At 42.0% G+C, this 18,092-nt stretch overlaps 1 protein-coding gene across 1 annotated transcript in view; it reads right to left on the bottom strand.

Moving 5' to 3' along the window:
* Positions 1 to 18,092, bottom strand: part of LOC107122068 (intersectin-1) — a 67,874-nt gene that overhangs the window by 28,785 nt on the left and 20,997 nt on the right. The window contains exons 7-10 of the mRNA XM_015425094.1: positions 14,579 to 14,624; positions 9,800 to 9,921; positions 7,373 to 7,490; positions 1,953 to 2,144 (exon numbers count right to left, since the gene is read on the bottom strand). Coding sequence (XP_015280580.1) covers positions 1,953 to 2,144; positions 7,373 to 7,490; positions 9,800 to 9,921; positions 14,579 to 14,624 — 478 coding nt within the window. The remainder of the gene's footprint in view (positions 1 to 1,952; positions 2,145 to 7,372; positions 7,491 to 9,799; positions 9,922 to 14,578; positions 14,625 to 18,092) is intronic.

Here is an 18,092-nt window from a genome sequence, read left to right as displayed (position 1 = left end):
TAAGCTGGCTATTCAGAAAACACTGACGTTTGGGAAGCAGGTTAGAAAAACTGCAACTATTAGCTGTTTACAAGGCACTGTTGCAGATGACCTTTAGTAGGTGAAATCTGAGATTTGTGTATTCTCTTTTAGATAATGTGACTTCCTACAATCAATACGTACTCAACCAACAAGAAAACAGAGACATTTATTCTAGATTTTATATGAAGAATTTAATTATCTATACATGTAGCTAATTGTAAAGGCTGTATTACAGTTGTTAAAGCTGCAAGTTTTATATATTTATATATTTTACATTCATATCAATGAAAATACTGAAGTGCAATTGAATAAGGAGCTTCACTTGTTCTTTGCACCACATCAATGGAGATAAAAGAATTCTACAACATTGCCAGCATAAATTTAGGAACAGAAGAAATACATAAACAGAAAATGTTAAAGTTATGAGTAGAGTTTCTATATTGTGCTTGAGGCATAGGGCTTTTCTACCTGTGTGCTGGCCACAACAGGCATTTTATTAAAAGCTTATAACTAATGTACGAACGACAAACATAGCTTAGACTACAGAGCATCTACGTAAGTTTGACTGTAAGCTCCATTTAATATTACTTGTATAAATTCCACAGTCTAGTTTAAAAATGTAAACATTGGAAATTAATTGCAGGAAGATATTTCTATACATTCTTTTTGTCAAGATAATTGTTCAAGGGATGCTGTTCCATAGTCATTAAAAAGTAACAGTGATAATAAAACTTTACTTAACTTGAAAAAGGTCATGTTAATTCTCAAGAAATGAATGAGTGTTGTAATCTATTAATTTTATATGAAAACGTAAAAAACTCAAATCTGAGACATAACAAAAAGGTGCTTACTATATGTAGTTACAAGTAAGTGTGCAAAATATACTATAATGGGAATAACTGTATTATACATGGATATTCTGTCTTATACATGGAAGGAAATTAATTTCTTCTGTCCATGATGTATTACAAACATATACTACAACACCACCCAACACATAACAGTACAAGAAACAAAATACCTTAGCTGAACTTGTGACTGAGCACATTTTAATTTCCTTTAAACCAGACTAAATCCTGTTTGTTTGTTTTTACTAATGTACAAAAGGAAAAAGAGACAAGGACACCAACAACATTGGACAAGTGAAAAATAAAAAATACAAGTCTCAGATTTATGAACATTTGGAACAATTCTAACAACACATGCAGCATTCCTTGATAGTGGGTCTTTTTGCAATAAAAAATTGCAGTGACAAAAGGTTTTCCTTTAAAAGGCTAGAATAGGCATTTAATAATAATAATTGTACTACTAAAGCACCTGTGGGAAAAAGGTGGATAACTATGAAAGCCACAAAAGGACCCACTATCCTGTGTTTTTTTAAAAAATTATTTTTTGTAATTTAGCTTCTATATCTGTAGATATTAAATAAAAACATTGCGATTACATGCAACTAATGTAAAATGAGGTAAACTGCTCTGCAGTGTGTTCTTCTACTCAGAAGGCAGTAGATGATCATGCTGGAAGTCACATGATCAAGGCTGCATCTCCCATCATCCCTCTGGACAGTGATATGGGATAGTGGGTCTCTTTGAGGACTTTCAAGCCTGAGTGGGGGATGGACAACATATGATTCCTAGAAAAAGGAGGAAAACAACACATAAGCAAAACAAAACAATGAGCAAAATTCAAGCTAGGAAAATGAGCCAGGCACGTAAACAGCATGGTGCAAAAATGATAAAGGTAACATGCTACAAGGGGAATGGAACTAAAAACCAACGTATGTTTAGGCTTGCAATACAGAAGGTCTTCAAAGAGAGTTAGGCAATAGCAGTGGCCAAGCTCCAAGTTCTGCAAAACACAGCAGAATACCAGCAATGCTGCATGTCTTAAAGTACTATGTAAGCAACTACTGTGAGAAAATAGTCACTTACATTGCTGGCTTGGGTCCATATCTGTTGTCAGTTTCACATAGTTGGATGGGAAGAGACCCACTTGCCCATTCACTTCTCCTTTCCACCAGTCAGGGTCTTCCTTATTAAGGACGTTAATGATCTGGCCTTTGCTGAATGCCAGTTCATCATCATTCTGTGCAATGTAGTCATACATACCAATTACTTGGCACACTGTAAGACAACGAACAGCATTTGAGACTGAAGGTGTCCACTGAACAAAAACTAATTATCCATAGACTTAAGTTGTCCTGGTTCCCATATTTTGGTCTGACAGGGTAGTGCTTTAAGCACTAGGCAAAGTAGTACTCCCTCACGAAATACTAAGCCATGAGGTCAATTATGATCCTTAGCTTTCTGGCAAGTTTTTGCCTTCTGAGGACTCATACAAGCCTATTTAACACGAGCAGTAAACCCCACTATGCAAGCACACTTACAGTGTTTCATTCAAATATGCAATTTCCTCTGTAGGACCAAGCTCAAAGAGGACTAGTACTGCATGTCTGGATCAGAAGCCAGCTGTGTACAGGGCTAACGGGGAGGGAGGAGCAGAGTAATGGTTGTTTAAGCTGGAGGAAAAGGAAAATGTTTAAGCTGAATGAATGTAGGGTACTTTAACCATTCTTTTAAAGCAACAAGAAAATCCAGCTGAGACATGGGGACTGGGTTAAGCCAGACAACTAAATCAGTACTTGGCCAGTATTTATTCCATCTATTGGCCTTCCTTGCTGAAACTTGCTGATGCTTTCCATCCGATATGGCCCATCTGAGAAGACCTTATAGTCTGACTTATGAAGCCCAACTGATCCAGTTCTGAGAACATTGTATTTGTACGTTACAGTGTCATCTGTTCTCAACTCATATTCTTTAACTGTTTTAATTATTTATTTCTTACACTAGCAGTAAAGCCCGTTGTAGAAATAAATACAACGAGATCTAGAAAGAGGCTCTGGGGGAGTGCTCTGGCTTTGGGCAAACAGTGTCATTTTGCTGTGGTGACCTCAGCAGGGTATAATGGCAGAGTCCACTGTTTTCTCCAGAGGAACTGATCTCTGGTCCCTGAAGAGCAGTTGTAATTTTGAGTGATCTGTAGCCCTCACCTGGAAATTGGCAACAATTGTTACCCAGGACGAAATGGCTGGTTTGGAGGGTGGATTCTATGGCATTCTACCTGTTTGATGTCCCACTCCTCCGCAAACCCCACCCTCTCCAGGCTCCACCCCTCAAATCCCCAGGAATTTGCCAGCCTGGAGTTGGCAACCCCATCTCCTTCCCAGCTAACCATCAACCTACCATTATCTGCCCCTTTGACTTCAGCTGACTTCCGCCCTCCCTTCTGCAGAGCAATTGTAATTTTGAGTGGTCTCCAGCCCTCACCTGGAGATTGGCAACAATGGATCCCCATGAGGGACTGAGTGGTTTGGAGGGTGGAGTCTATGGCATTGTACCTGTCTGAGGTCCCACCCCTCCTCAAACCTCACCCTCTTCAGGCTCCATCCCTCAAATCTCCAGGAATTTCCCATCGGGAGTTATATATATGGCCCCAATGTGTTTTCTCCCAAAGGCCAAAGTAGGTGACTGGACCAAACTAAGTTGCCTACCATCAGGCACTGAGGGGAAAGTAGGGTTGCCAGCTATAAGGAGGGAAATACCTGGAGTGTTGGGGGGTGGATTCTGTAGAGGGCAGCATGGGGGGGGCGGGGGCGGAAGGACTCAGCAGGTATAATGTCATAGGGTCTACCCTCCAAAGCAGCCATTTTCTCCAGGGGAAACTGATCTCTGTCATCTGGAGATCAATTGTAGCAGTGGGAGATCTCCAGGTCCCACCTGGAGATTGGCAACCCTAGGGGAAAGTGTGCTGCACAGCAGGGGGTTGAAGAGAATGGTTTGATGGGTGCTGGGCCAAGATTGGCAACAATAGTTCCCCAGGAGCAAATAGCTGGGTTGGAGGGTGGAGTCTATGGCACTGTAACCTGTCTGATGTCCCCCTCTCCGGCCTCCACTCCTCAAATCTCCAGGATTTTCCATACCTAAAGCTGGCAACTTTATCTCCTCCCCTCTCAGTAGCCTCTTATTTTGCCTTAAATTGGTTTTGATGCCAGCAGAGTGAGAAAATGCCAGAGGCTCTGGGTGGGTGCCTCATCGTAAATGCACCAAACAATTCCTAAAGATTTGCCAAAACACTACTCTGTCGACAAATTGCAGCACTTTGAATTAGCACCAGAGCTTTTAGAGCTCTCCAGCTGTCACCTGGAGGCTGGCAACAGCTTGTTTGGAGGGTGGGGAGTATGGCATTGTATCTGTCTGAGGTCCTCCTCTTTCTCTTCCTCCTCTTCCTCCTCAGACCCCACCCTCAGCAGGCTTCATTCGTAAACTATCCTGGAAGTTTCCAACCTTTCCTATGTCCTTTCCAGGCAACCATCAGCCTAACCTTTATCTGCCTGTCTGTCTTCAAGTTTACTTTCCCCCCAGCCTCTGCCTAGGGAAAGCAGCTGTCATCATTCTCCTCTCCCCCTATGAGGTATGTTAAGGTTGAAAGTGTGTGAATGGTCCATAATCCCCCAGGCAGCTTTTAAAACATGATCCTGGGACCTACACACCACCAGACATTCCAACTGCCTTGGGGGGGGGAGTATGAGGTGTGGAATGGAGTGAAGTCCAATCAGCTTCCATATGCAAAAGACCATGAAGGTTCCATATGCAACTGACATTCCAACTGCCTTGCGGGGAGGGGGGTGAGTTTGAGGTGTGGAATGCAGTGAAGTCCAATCAGCTTCCATATGCAAAAGACCTTGAAACGCTGGGCGGGACTGCACAAAACAGCCAGTCAACCCAGCCAGCGTCTTCTGAGTGGCAGTTCTTCCGGCCTAACACTAAAGGCGGGCATTTTAGAATGTTCATATAGAATGTTCTTACTCAATTATATATAAGGAGAGATTGTTTTAATTGTTATTTTGAATTGCTGTTGTAATCTGCCCTGAGCCCGCTTGTGAGGAGAGCAGAATATAAATTTGAAGAAATAATAATAATTTTTAAAAAAATTGTTAAGAAGAAGAAGAAGAAGAAGAGATTGGATTTATACCCCACCCTTCACTTGGAGTCTCAGAGCGGCTTACAAACTCCTCTCCCTTCCCCTCCCCACAACAGACACCCTGTGAGGTGGGTGGGGCTGAGAGAACTCTGACACAAACTGCTCTTTTTCAAGGACAGCTGTGCCAGAGCTTGTGACTGACCCAAGGTCACATCAGCAGGTGCAAGTGGAGGAGTGGGGTCTCCCAGATTAGAGTCCGCACACTTAACCACTACACCAAACTGTGTTGCAATGTGCACAGGGAAGTTGCAATGGCACAGGGTGTTGCAATGGCAATGTTGCAATGGCACAGGGAAGAGAAACTTCCCCTGTATCTTGACCTGCATGTATTTTTTATACACATCTTTGAAATCGGTACCTTTCCTAGGGATTTTGAAGATGGGAGTGAGATTTTCCTTCAATTTGATTGTTCCTCTGCCAGCCTGAAGGAAGAAATGAGTACTGCCAGGCAAATAAGTAATTTGTGTCTTAACTGAATTTGAGAGAGTCTTTTTGCATTACAAATTTGTGTGCTGCACTATTCTTCTGTTAAGAGATACCCTAAATTATGTTGTTTACATCCGTCTCACACCATAGGGGACATATGCCAGACTAACAAATAGACTAGCAAGGCAACTCTCTGTTCTACCCATTTCAGTCAAAATAAAGTTATAACTAACATAGCTAAGAAAGAAGAGTTACTTTTTGGTAAGACATTTGCAAATGCTCATTAAATTTTATTCTTATTTATTTATTTATTAAGATTTATACCCCGCCCTCCCCTGTTTCCTGTTAATGAACAGTGTTTTGAGCTGTATTAAATCACCTCATGATTGTATCAGTCTTAAACCATACTCATTACTGTTGTGTTGAATGCCACAAATAATGGCAACTTAACTACTGGGTTTTGTGATCTCAGAAAAGATGGGAAAATTTGGTAATTAAAACCATACAATAAAGAGGGACAATATGTGAACATCACATAAGCATTGATGTAAACAAAAATATTACATCTCTAAACAAGAACACTGAACAGGCAACAATCTCACACACAATGAAAAGTAAAAATACTCCAGTATATTAATTCCAGGGCAAACAATTAATGCTAGACTAAACCATGACATTATTTGAAGGGGATTAAAATACAAATTGTGTAGCACATCATAAAGTACTGGGATATATGCAGCCTGATGCTGTCAAGAACAGGATATATATCCATGTAAAGCACTGAAATGTCTTTGCTCATATAGCATGATACTCCAAAGGAACGAGGTTCTATAAACCCATCTTGAGTGAGCACGACCTTGTCACTAACCTAACTTTGTGATGAACTGGGAAGTTTTGTGGAGGTTCATGGTTCATGAGACCCCCACGAACCTCCATGAACCTCCGCTTCCCCAGTCTGTGCCCATCTCTAATTATGACTCCATAATGCATTATGAAAATACTTCAGCAGGGCATCAATAGAAAGTTAAATAAGTGGATATATAATTCATTTGAAGCAAAATTCCAGTAACATATAAACTGATACTATGGCATAAATTATCATTCTAATTGAAGAGAGAGAATCATCTTGATTCAATCACAGTAATTAATACTGTTGAAGAATTTTAACTGACTGTGCTAAACCAAATGTTTATGGGCAATATTAAGCACAGCTTCCGTTTGGAGACTGACATCCATTTCATTCTTCAAGCTGGGTTAGTGAAATACGATGCACACTGGTAAGAATGTATATTGTCCTCTATATGGACTCTTTTTGAATTGATAATATTTTTAGCCGCCAAGTCTTATTTGTCAAAAGCCAGAATAAAAATGTAATGCTAAATTACTGGACTATAGCTCTCTGCAAGGAAAGTTAAAAATGAAAAAAATAGTGTGACTGAAAGGAAAAAACACACCTGAATCTGCATTTAAAGAAGCAAATATTTTTGAAAGCCCTGTGGGCACAAGGCACTATTTCATCTCCATAATCTATTTGAACAGTTTTCCTCAGAAGCTTACTAAAGGTTCTTCACTGAGAACATTAATACGGTTATTGTGAACAAGCTTCCTGAATGGCAACTTGTTTCCCACTATCAATATTATCCAAGGTGTGGGGTGTGTTTTAAGGTCCACTCTCTAGTCTCTTCGGATGATGAAAGGCCTGGCTAGTGCCCCAGGTGAACTCATCTGTGCTCTCTGGAAGATGCCCTAGAATCTTCTGCAACAAACAGTGGTTTGTGGCATAGCCACATACAGCAGACAAATCCATGTAAAAGGTTTGCCTGAAAAGAAAGAGTTTACCTAAAACATGGGTAGAATATATGATTAAATATTGCTGTTAACTTACCTGAAGGTAATGCTGTTGATTTAGGTGGCTCGGTTGGTGTTGTTTTACTAGTACCAGGGCTCAAGAGTTTCACATAATTAGCAGGAAACCAACCTATCTGCCTTTTTTTCCCACGGGCCTAATGAGAAAAAACTACTTTAGAATTCTGTGAACATTACTCTGTGCAGACAACCAGAAGTATAACAGGCTAAATGCATATATGAACTGTAAACAAATGAACAGATTATTTAGCAAACATACTGTGCCATCCTAAGAAAAGTTATATCATTCTAAGGTTACTAAAGCCACTGGGTTTCAAAGGGTCTAATTTTGTTTCAGATGGCACTGATAATGAACTATTCTTGGCTTTTTGAGAGTCCAGAGACTCCATAAGAATATATCAGTATTTTTCAGTAGTTTCCCAAAACCTGTTTCTCCAAAAAGCACCCCTTTCCCCATTATTTATTTCTGTAAATATAATTGCATTTCTTACTGTATAGGACATGATTAAGTCCCATGAATTCAGTTATTTCCCTTATTGCATTGCACAAACAATCAAGAAAACTATGGCTCCAATACCCTGGCACATCATGGGACAAGCATATATAGTACTTGTGGTCTTTAACACTGACCATCCATTACAAAGACCCAGAAGTGAATTCACTTTCTATTATTGTCCTGTTTCTAGACTTCATCTACCTCTGACTACACATTTAATTCTTAAACCTACACCATCTTGTGGGCAATGTTCCCTCTAAGCTGTGGAGTCTGGTGAGCAAAAATCCTACTTGGTGAGCTACCGGCATTAAAGTTGTGAGCCAGCGATTTGCCTACTGCATGAATTAGTTTGCTCTGGAGCCCTCCTTCCTGAGCTAAGACAAAAATGGGAGAGCCGGAGGCTAAAAAACTGTGTGCTAGCTCACACTAACTCAGCTTAGAGGGAACACTGCTTGTGGGTCTGGTTTATTTTAGGCTGGGTTATAAGCAGTATTTTTATAGATATTTCTGTTTTCTCTACACTTTAGTGCAGTTAATTGCGCACAAACAAATATGATTAAATGCAGGTATAACATAAAGTGTATGCATGTAGGATTTTTTCACAGTCTTAACAGCACAATGACAGGAAACCTCTCTCTTCAACTGTGAGAAAGCTACCAGCACTTTCTCTTTCTTCTGCCCATATTCTGTGGTACAATATATTAGCCAAACAGGTTAACAACTAAAGCATTAGGATACATTGTTTCTCAATCAAGTGCCAGAAATATTAGCCAAAGAAAATGCTGACAATTTAAAAAAAAAATGTGTCTAACTTGAAATACCATCTATGAATTAGAGGTAGAGATGTGAAGACCCAGAAAAAGTCAGAAAAGACACCCCCAGGACTTCCCCCTAATTTTTCCAGCAAAAAAATTCCAGCAATATTTCTATGAAATATTTTCTCTTTTGAAATAAGAGAAATCTTTCTTAAGACGAGATTTTATTCTATCAAAATGTTTAGTATATTCTACATAAAATATACTGCATTAGAAAATGATACTTTTGTACATATTTTCAAGACTATGTTTACTGTTTAATTGCTACTGTTTTCTACAACATGTTATAGTGCATGATGACAATAAACCACTGAAGAGTGGAATTTTGTTTAACTTGATATCCAAATATTCTGCTTGTCTTATTGTGATTGTATGAGACATTTTCTGTCAAAATTATCCAATTCTTTTTGCTTACTATAAATTTGTGTTTTCAACTTTTATTTTTTTCTACCTCAGAGGCAGAAATACAAAGATACATGTGTTAAGGTAGCACAGGATACAGCAGTTTGCAGTGCACCCACACTCTTTGTACTATTGGGCATAATCACAACTATTTAATTCTTTTTGTTAAATTTAAAGAAGTACAAATTATACATTAACTACATTACGAAATGATGCCCTTTGTGTTTTTAAAACAGTAAACTATGTTCAGCTTTGATTTAAAAAGTATTGAGTATGGTCTATGGCCTAGCAGCTCCAGTTTATGTGGGTATCATTTCAAACTGCTGTGCCATCTGTCTTGTTTAAAGCTTTGCTTACATTTGTTTTAACTATTTATTGTGGAAGATGTTTTAATCCCTATTGTGAAATGTTTTAACTCCTGCTGTCATCCGCTCTGAGCCCGTTCGTTGGGAGGGCGAAATATAAGCCAAAATAAACAAGTAAATAAACAAATAAATAACATATTTCAGTTTTTCTAAAAACACAAAGAAAAAAAATACACATATCCCTCTGAAACAAATTCATTTAACTTCCTCCTTGGCTTCAAAATTCCTAGAAATGTTACATCTCCAATTAAGGTATAAGACCTTTACCTTCAGATGTTTAATTAAAATTATTAGCTTTGTATTGTATCCCAGCCGTAAAAAACTTTTGCCTTGTACACAAGTGAGAGAAAAACAACAGAGTGACTAACTTGAAGCTCTCCTTCCCACCATCCACCAGGATTCTTCTTTCTGATAAGAATCAACTGACCAGGGGCAAGTGTAAGCTGCTCAGGACCTGTCGCAGTATATGAGGCAATAACCTGAGCAATTTCTGTTAAGTAAAAGAAATATTTTCATTTATCATTAATCTGAAAAAGTTGTATCAACTAATTTAACAATTTTACTGTGCCACCATTTATATCAAGATTGAATTAACTTAAACACACATGTTCAAATACATATGAATGTTTTCACTATAGCATATATTTGTTTAGAGAGCATTTAGAGCACTAGAGACAGCTATATATATTAGTCAATGGAAGAGTGATACATGTCACATTGAGGGTAGTAGATCCTTGAAGAAGTAGGAACTGTTTTGCTGAAATGGGTAGCAATTCCCAGACAGTGGCTAGCATAAATAGTCAAGGACCTGCTGGTGGTTAGCCCTGGACACAAAAAGGCAGTTATTAAAGTACCAACTGAAATCAGAGATCCAGCAGGGTACAGTTGAAGCTGGAGCTTGCTGATATTGGACACAAACATGGTACTAAGCACATTAATAAAAATGGAAGTAGTTACAAAGAGAGCAGAATAACTACTAGGAGAGTTAGGACGCTAAAGCTCAATGCAAAACAGATTTAGGGTTTCAGTAACTGAGATCAACCAAGAAATAATGCCCTATTTCTGAAGAATTTTCATAGGACTGTAAGGTATTCCGGAACATAGGGAAAAACCTCTATGGTAAGTTGATATCTATTCTGAACATAATCAGTTGCATTTGATCATATATTTTCAAGCATAAAACCTTACTGAGTCCTTTTGTACTTTTAAAATTATCCTGTTGCCAGTGGTTTGTAAATTAAAAATAAAGACTACTGATGCCTCAAGAAAGGTTTAGATCCAAGTAATTGTTGGATGGAAAGAACTAAGCAGACTTTGCCTCTTCCCACCCCCTTGAGTCTCCTCCCCGATCTGCTCCAGAGGGTGAGTGATCTTTGGGAATGTCATGGGATGCAGGCTCAGAAGAAATGTATTTATTTATTTATTTATACTTCAAATGTATGAATTGCCCAATCCCTGAGTGCACAGAGCTCTGGGCGATATACAACAAAAAGTTATCAACATAACATTAACAAAATTAATAATTCACTCATTCCTATATTATTAAAATAATCTTCAGAAGGCATCACTAATTTAGTCTTAGACCTACTCCGGACCATGCTGAATTAAGTCCCAAAGGGCCCTGGTGGTATTTGATAGAGAGGTCCACCAGATTGGAGCCAGGGCCAAAAAAGCCTTGGCTCTGGTCGAGGACAGCCGGATATCTTTGGGGCCAGGGTTCACCAGTAGATTATTCTTAGTGGAGCATAACGCTCTCTTGGGAACATACCAGAGGAGGTGGTCCTGAAGATACACAGGTCCCAGACTCCTCAAGGCCTTAAAGGTCAAAACCTTGAACCTGACTCAGTACTCCACTGGAAGCAGGGCCAGCACGTTCACAGAGGCGAGGTAAGGCAGTTGCCTTATGGCGCCAAGGTAGAATAGCACCGTGCTGGTCTGCCACCCCGCCCCATTCCCCCCCTCAGTTCTGTTGGCCCTTGGCCTGCTGCCCCACCGAAGACACTGGCACCCCCAGCAAGTGCTTGAGCCGGCAGCTTTTAGCCGACTTTGCTCGGCCCGGCAGCGGCACCCCTCGCAAACTACATTTCCCAGCATGCCTTTCCCCTGCCTCCCCCCCTCCTTAGACCTGAGGAGCTGCTGGACTCGGAGCACGAGTGGAGGGGAGCATAGAGCCAGCCAACCCTCCGCGCAGCCCGGTGCCCACACAGGCACCTCTTCCTCGGCCAGAGCTGCCACTGCCGTGGGGTGAGTGCACAAGAAGATGGCGGCCGGGCCCAGGGCTGGGTTCGGGGGCAGGAAGGCAGCCGAGTCGCATCAACAAGGCTCCTGCCAACAGCAGCTGCATGCCAGGCTGGGCATGGGAAGCGCACCTTGGGCACCAGGGCAGGCGGGGGCGGATCCTGCAGAAACTTCTGGCCTGTTGCAGGAGGAGTTGCAGAGAGGGTGGCCATGAGTGCAACCGCCCTTGTTTTGCCATGGTGCGACTGTCCCTCACCCGCCGAAGGGAAAGAAGAAGCAGAAGCGGCTTCCCAGGGAGCATCACACTCGCTGCCACCGTCACCTTCCCTCCCCCCCTTCTCTCCCAAGCTGCGCTAAGCTGGGTCGGCTGGGTCATCCCTAGCAAGCACAGGAGGAAAAGCTGAAGCCCCTTGTCCACCTGCACTATGGTCCCAATCCGAATCAGGGTCCTGGGCATTTTGGAAACAAACTCCCTCGCAACTAACATGTGATGCTCTGAGTCAAAGTTGGGTTGGGGAACCCAGACACTACACATTACAAATCATAACATGCAGTTTGGCACGTATATGCTAAAATTGCTGTAATTAGTGCAGAACCACTCTGACGACATGAATACTCTCTCCTACTAAAAGTCAGGGGAGGGAAGGTGACATGGTATGGCCAGATCTTATCAGATCTCAGAAGCTAAGTAGGTTGGTACTTGGATGGGAGACCACCAAGGACAACCCTGCAGAGGAAAGCAATGGACAGCATCTCTACTTCTCATTTGCCTTGAAAGCCCCTTGCTGAGGTCACCCTAATTCAGCAGCGCCTTGACAGCACTTTCCAGACACACAGACTACCAGAGGCGAGCTAGGACTCTTTGCCTGGGGGTGGGGGGAGAAGGAGGGAAGGGCAGAAGGAGCCCAGCCTTAGCCGCGGCCTCACTCTCCTCAGAAGCCCCCCCCATTGCCTTCTCGCCCCTCCAACGAGCTGCAGGCTCTCGCTTAAAAAGTTAAGTTTTAACTTTAAAACATGCTTGAAACATTAGCACTCTTGCAATATTTTGTTTATTTAACTGACACCCCATGCTCTGAATTATTGCATCAAAATATCTGTGCTGTTGCAATCTTGACTATACTGTTCAAGAGTCCCCCATGTTCTCCTTCAATGTCCCTTTTATTTGGTGCCATGCCAGGATCTTTTGTACCCTATATTAGCTCAATTCCCAGAGATTCCTAACGGTTTTAAGGTTCTGTTTTTACTTGACAATCCAGATACGGAAATAACAGAAATAGTAGCAAGGTGTGCATTCTCAACTGGCATCACATTAGGTCACCAAGCAATACAGTCCCTTAAGCATGTTTGCACAGTCCATTTTATCACTTATGGGTCATAAGAGCACATTAAGTGTGCTAAAACTGTTTTCTGTTTGAGAAAGAAAACCAAAAGCTATCATTTTACTTTTTCTCACATTTTTTAAAAAAAAAATAGCAATGTCAAGTTTTGTGCTTTTAATTTTCCCTAGAATTCATCTCTTTTTGAAAGGGGGGGGCGCGCAAGTAGTTAGCCTTGACTAGGGCGCCGAAAAGCCTGGCACAGTGTAGCTGGTGCAGCACAGGTTGTATATAATGCAAGCACTATTTCCAAACAGTGTACAATATGATATGAAATGATATTTTTATGAAGACTCTGGATAAAACTTCATTTCGGATGTCTTCTTCAGAGATGAATTCATATCATAGTTTGTGTTTGCTCATTCACACGACCAAAATCAGTTTTATATCATCAAGATTCAATCAATGTTGATTAAAGGTTGAAAAGATTCTTAAGCTGGGCTACCAGTCACCATATTCAAGAAGAGATCACTCTAGAATGTTACAAAGCTGGCTAAGGAGGCCTAGACAGTATGAGCAACCCAAGGTTACCCAGCAAGTTTCCATGGCACGAATGTGGATTTGAACCTGGGTCTACCAGATAATAATCCAATGCTTCCTCTAAGCTGTGGAGTTTTGTGAGCAAAAATTTTATTTTGTAAGCTACTGGCATTAAAGTTGTGAGTAAGCAATTTGGCTGCTGCACACATTAGTTTGCTCTGGAGCCATCCTTCCTGAGCTAATACAAAACTGTGTAAGCCAGACTAGCTCACACTAACTCAGCTTAGAGGGAACACTACACCACACTGGCTCTCTGTTTTGCAAATGTCTGGGAAAAGATTACAAAATTATATCCCCTTTCCTTGTAGACTAGCATATTTAAATAAGATTCTTAATGAAAGTGTAATACAAAAATGTAATTTCAAGTCCCAGTCTTCCTAGCATAGAAACTATGTTAGATGTAAATCTAAAGAAAATGTTCATAAAAATAAATGACTGTAATAAAAATTGAACATATATTAAAACAAAGAATTTTCAAGGGAAGAATTTAAACAGAAGTATATTTTAACCAGCAAGCAATTTCATTGGTATGTAGAAAAAGAACCATTCTCCAAACTGAATAGGCATTTTTGCATTCTGGAGTGCTTTCCTTCCAACAGTTCTAAAGACAGCTGTCTTGCATTGTCACTCAATATACATTTACTGGCAACTGAGAAGCGCAACATGGTCCAAACATCCTGCCACACTGTTTGAATTTATGCTTCCTCTTAGGTGGTTTTCTAAAGGTCAGCTGTAACAGGAACTCCTGTCTCAGCACTGAGCTAAATGTAAAGCCAGTGCTCAAAACATCTGTCCAGAAACTCTGGCTCAGGTTTCAAAACGGAAGTGAAATAATCAAAAATCTCTCATCTAAACCATTGTCACTTATATAAAAATGATGTAGGCTATTTCAAACCTACAGCAGACAGACTAGCTGTGAAAGCAGTCAGAATGGAAACAAGAAGAGTTACACTTTATAGGCATTATTTTAGTTTCCCTCAGACCAAAACTCACCAGGTTTCTTGCCTAGGCTTCCTGTTTTCCCAGCAGTTCCAAGCACCTTTAAATAATAAGAAAAACATTACTCATATTTTCATAAAGCTATGGTTGTATACTGTGGATAGGATCTATAAAACTATACACAGGAAGCTGCCTTATACCAACTGAGGCAGACCATTGGTCCACTGACAGACACAGATTCCACAGACGAAGGCACAATTTTTACCGATTCCTCCCTCCCATGGCAGACCTCAGACACACATCCCCAGTAGTTCTTGGGAGTTCCCTGGCATTTTGGGCTGCAGTGGGAGGTGAGGAAGTCCCACACTGCTGATAAAATCCCCTTCCATCAGCAGAGATTGTGCGGGAGCCAATACAAAACTGGAGGTCTCTCACAATACCTACTACCTGACCCTTTTAACTAGAGATACTGGGGAATGAGCATGCGATTTCTGCATGTAAAGCAGATGCTGTAGCTATGAGCCGCGGTCCCCCACCACCTGTAAAGGAGCTAGCAGAACACCAAAGCTCCACCCCAACCACTGCTGTTCCTATTCTTACTTATGACTTCTGAGATCTCAGCAGCCACAGCCCACATACTTGCAAGCATATCAATGCAGCTTTTTGATATGTTCCCACAGAACTGTGAAATACACAGAGCTATGGTCAAAGATGGTTTTCAGTGGCTGTATTTCAAAGAATCGGCAATACATATTCTGTAACATCACATACAGATAAAAATTAATGGCACAATCATCCATCTCAGCCAGAATCAGACTAGTGGCCCATCTAGTCCAGTATCGTGTTTCACACAGTGGTCAAATAGATGGCCTGGAGAGCCAATGAATAGGCCACAGACACCACAGCCTTCCCCTGAAATTGCCTCCTAGCATTGGTATTCCATAGGTTCTTATTTTCATTTAAACCCTGTCATACACACTATCCCAATAGCAACAGGTTACTTGCAGATCTCTAAGCTAACATTCACTCCCCCCCCCTTTTGCTATATTCTTATTCTAAAGGTACACTCAGATATTCAGATACAAACACAAAAAATCATTAAGATGGTATTTTCTGCACTAAACAATAACATTGCCTATATAAGTCACTTCTATAGGAATCAATGTAGATGAGATATCCAACATGAGTACACAAAGCAATTTTAGAAGAATTAGATTTATAACCCGCCCTTCACTCAAAGAGTCTCAGAGTGGCTTATAACTCCTCACGACATCTTGTGAGGTAAATGGAGCTGAGAGAGCTCTGAGAGAACTGCTCTTGAGAGAACAGCCATTGGCACTTACCGTGAAGGGTCCTTCTCCTCTGAGGTCAGGAGGACATCTCCATAGGTTATTCCCATCATTCCTTTAGGGAGGCAGGAAACATTTTCCCCCCCTTCCTCTTGGTGCCTTGGGAATAGCCCAACCCCTCAGTTCTGGGACTCCACGAGCAGTAAAACGCTAACTGACCTAACTCTCCTGTGAAAAAGGCAGACAACTCTACCAATATGTTAACATGAACTATAATACAGTTACCACACGCACCTCCCCTGAAAGGAAGGTGGCATGACAGTAAGGACATAGAGAATGAAGAAAATAAGGAAGAAGAAATCAGCACAACAGGTAGAAAAGACGATGATGAAAAAAGGGTGGGCCGAGATGTCCTCCTGAGATGTCCTCCTGACGTCAGAGGAGAAGGACCCTTCATGGTAAGTGCCAATGGCCGTTCTCCCTCTGAGGTGGAGGACATCTCCATGGGACCTCCCAGAGCAGTGTCCCTCATTTGGGTGGGTCATCATTGTCAGCCGAAGTCAGGATGTGCTGGAGAACTCTTATTCCAAATGCCGCATCGGCTGAGGCGAATGTGTCCAATTTATAGTGCCTGATGAATGTGGAAATAGATGTCCAGGTTGCTGCTATACAGACTTGGAAAAGGCTGCATTGGTCGAGGCACTTCTCAGTGAGTGTGCTGTAATCCCTTGTGGGACGTCCAGTCCCGCCGCTTTATAGGCCTCCGAAATGCAGGACCTGAGAATGGTGCTGATGGACACCTTGGACATCCTGTCGCCCGTTCTAGGTGGAGAGATATTAACAAACATAAAATCTGTCTTCCTGATTGGTTCCGTCCTGACAATATAAATCTTCAGAGCACACCTGATGTCCAGCATGTGCCACAGAACCTCCTTAGGGTGCCTAGGATTGGGACAGAAGGAAGGTAGATAAATCTCTTGAGACCGGTGAAAGGAGGACAACACCTTAGGCTGAAAGGTTGAATCTGTCCAAAGGACAATTTTGTCTTTGTGAAAAATGCACAGAGTGGACTTCACCGAGAAGGCGCTAATCTCTGAGACCCGGTGAGCAGATGTTATGGCCACCAGAAATAGAGTCTTCATTCTGAGCCATTTTAGGGCGACCTCCCTGAGAGATTTGAAGGGAGGCTTGGTCAGAGCTGTAAGGACTGTGTTTAGTTTCCAAGTAGGAAAACAGTGCACCTGTGGAGGTAACTTAACAGATGCTCCCTGCAGGAATAGCTGGACATGGGGGTGCTTGGTCAATTTGTAACCTCCCAGCAGTGGAAGGATGGTGGATAATGCCACAGCCTGTCTACGAAGGGTAGAGACCTTCAAACTGGAATTCAGGCCATCCTGTAGAAAGGCTAGGACTGATGCTACTGTGGGAGATAGAGCGTTAACTTTCTTCCTCCTGCACCACCTGACGAAGGCCTTCCATGTTGTATTGTAGATATGGATTGTGGATTGATGCCTGGAGGGTAGGATAGTGTCCATCACTTGTTGGGAGTATCCTAACTGAGAGAGATGCCGCTGTTCAATCTCCAGGCGGTCAGACAGAGCCAGTCCAGATGGGGGTGCCAGATTGGTTCCTGCAGAAGCATGTCTGGGGACTTTGGAAGAGGAAGAGGAGGAAGGATGGTTAGCTCCATCAGAGCTGAATACCACGGACATCTTGCCCAGAGGGGAGCCACCAGGATAAATTGCGCTCTCTCCTCACGAATTCGACGAATGGTTCTCGGAATTAGAGGAATTGGAGGAAATGTGTAGAGAAGGCCCTGGGGCCATGGAGCAGTAAGGGCATCTGTTGCTTCCACAACAGATATCTTGTGAAGAACTGTGACACTTGATGGTTCTCCGGAGATGCAAAGAGGTCCAGCACTGGTTGACCTAAATGACTCACAATGAAGCTGAACAGTCTAGGGTGGAGGGCCCATTCTCCTTCGAGAATGGTCTCCCGGCTGAGCCAGTCCGCTTGAATGTTGATGGCTCCCTTCATGTGTTCGGCCTTGAGTGATGCCACATTCTTCTCGGTCCAGTTGAGAATTTGCATTGCCTCCTGATGCAGATGGGAAGACCTGGAACCGCCCTGATTGTTGAGGTACGCCTTGGCCGAGATGTTGTCCGTTTGGACCAAGACGTGCTGCCTGTGGGTCGTCTTGCTGAAATGACCCAGTGCATGTCAAAACGCCCTCAGATTCAGCAGGTTGATAGGGAGATGTTGCTTTTCCCTGGACCACC

The sequence above is a fragment of the Gekko japonicus genome, unplaced genomic scaffold (genome assembly GCF_001447785.1).
Source record: "Gekko japonicus isolate JY-2015 unplaced genomic scaffold, Gekko_japonicus_V1.1 scaffold3148, whole genome shotgun sequence".
Taxonomy (NCBI): Eukaryota; Metazoa; Chordata; class Lepidosauria; order Squamata; family Gekkonidae; genus Gekko; species Gekko japonicus.
This window is presented reverse-complemented; position numbering and strand designations above follow the sequence as displayed.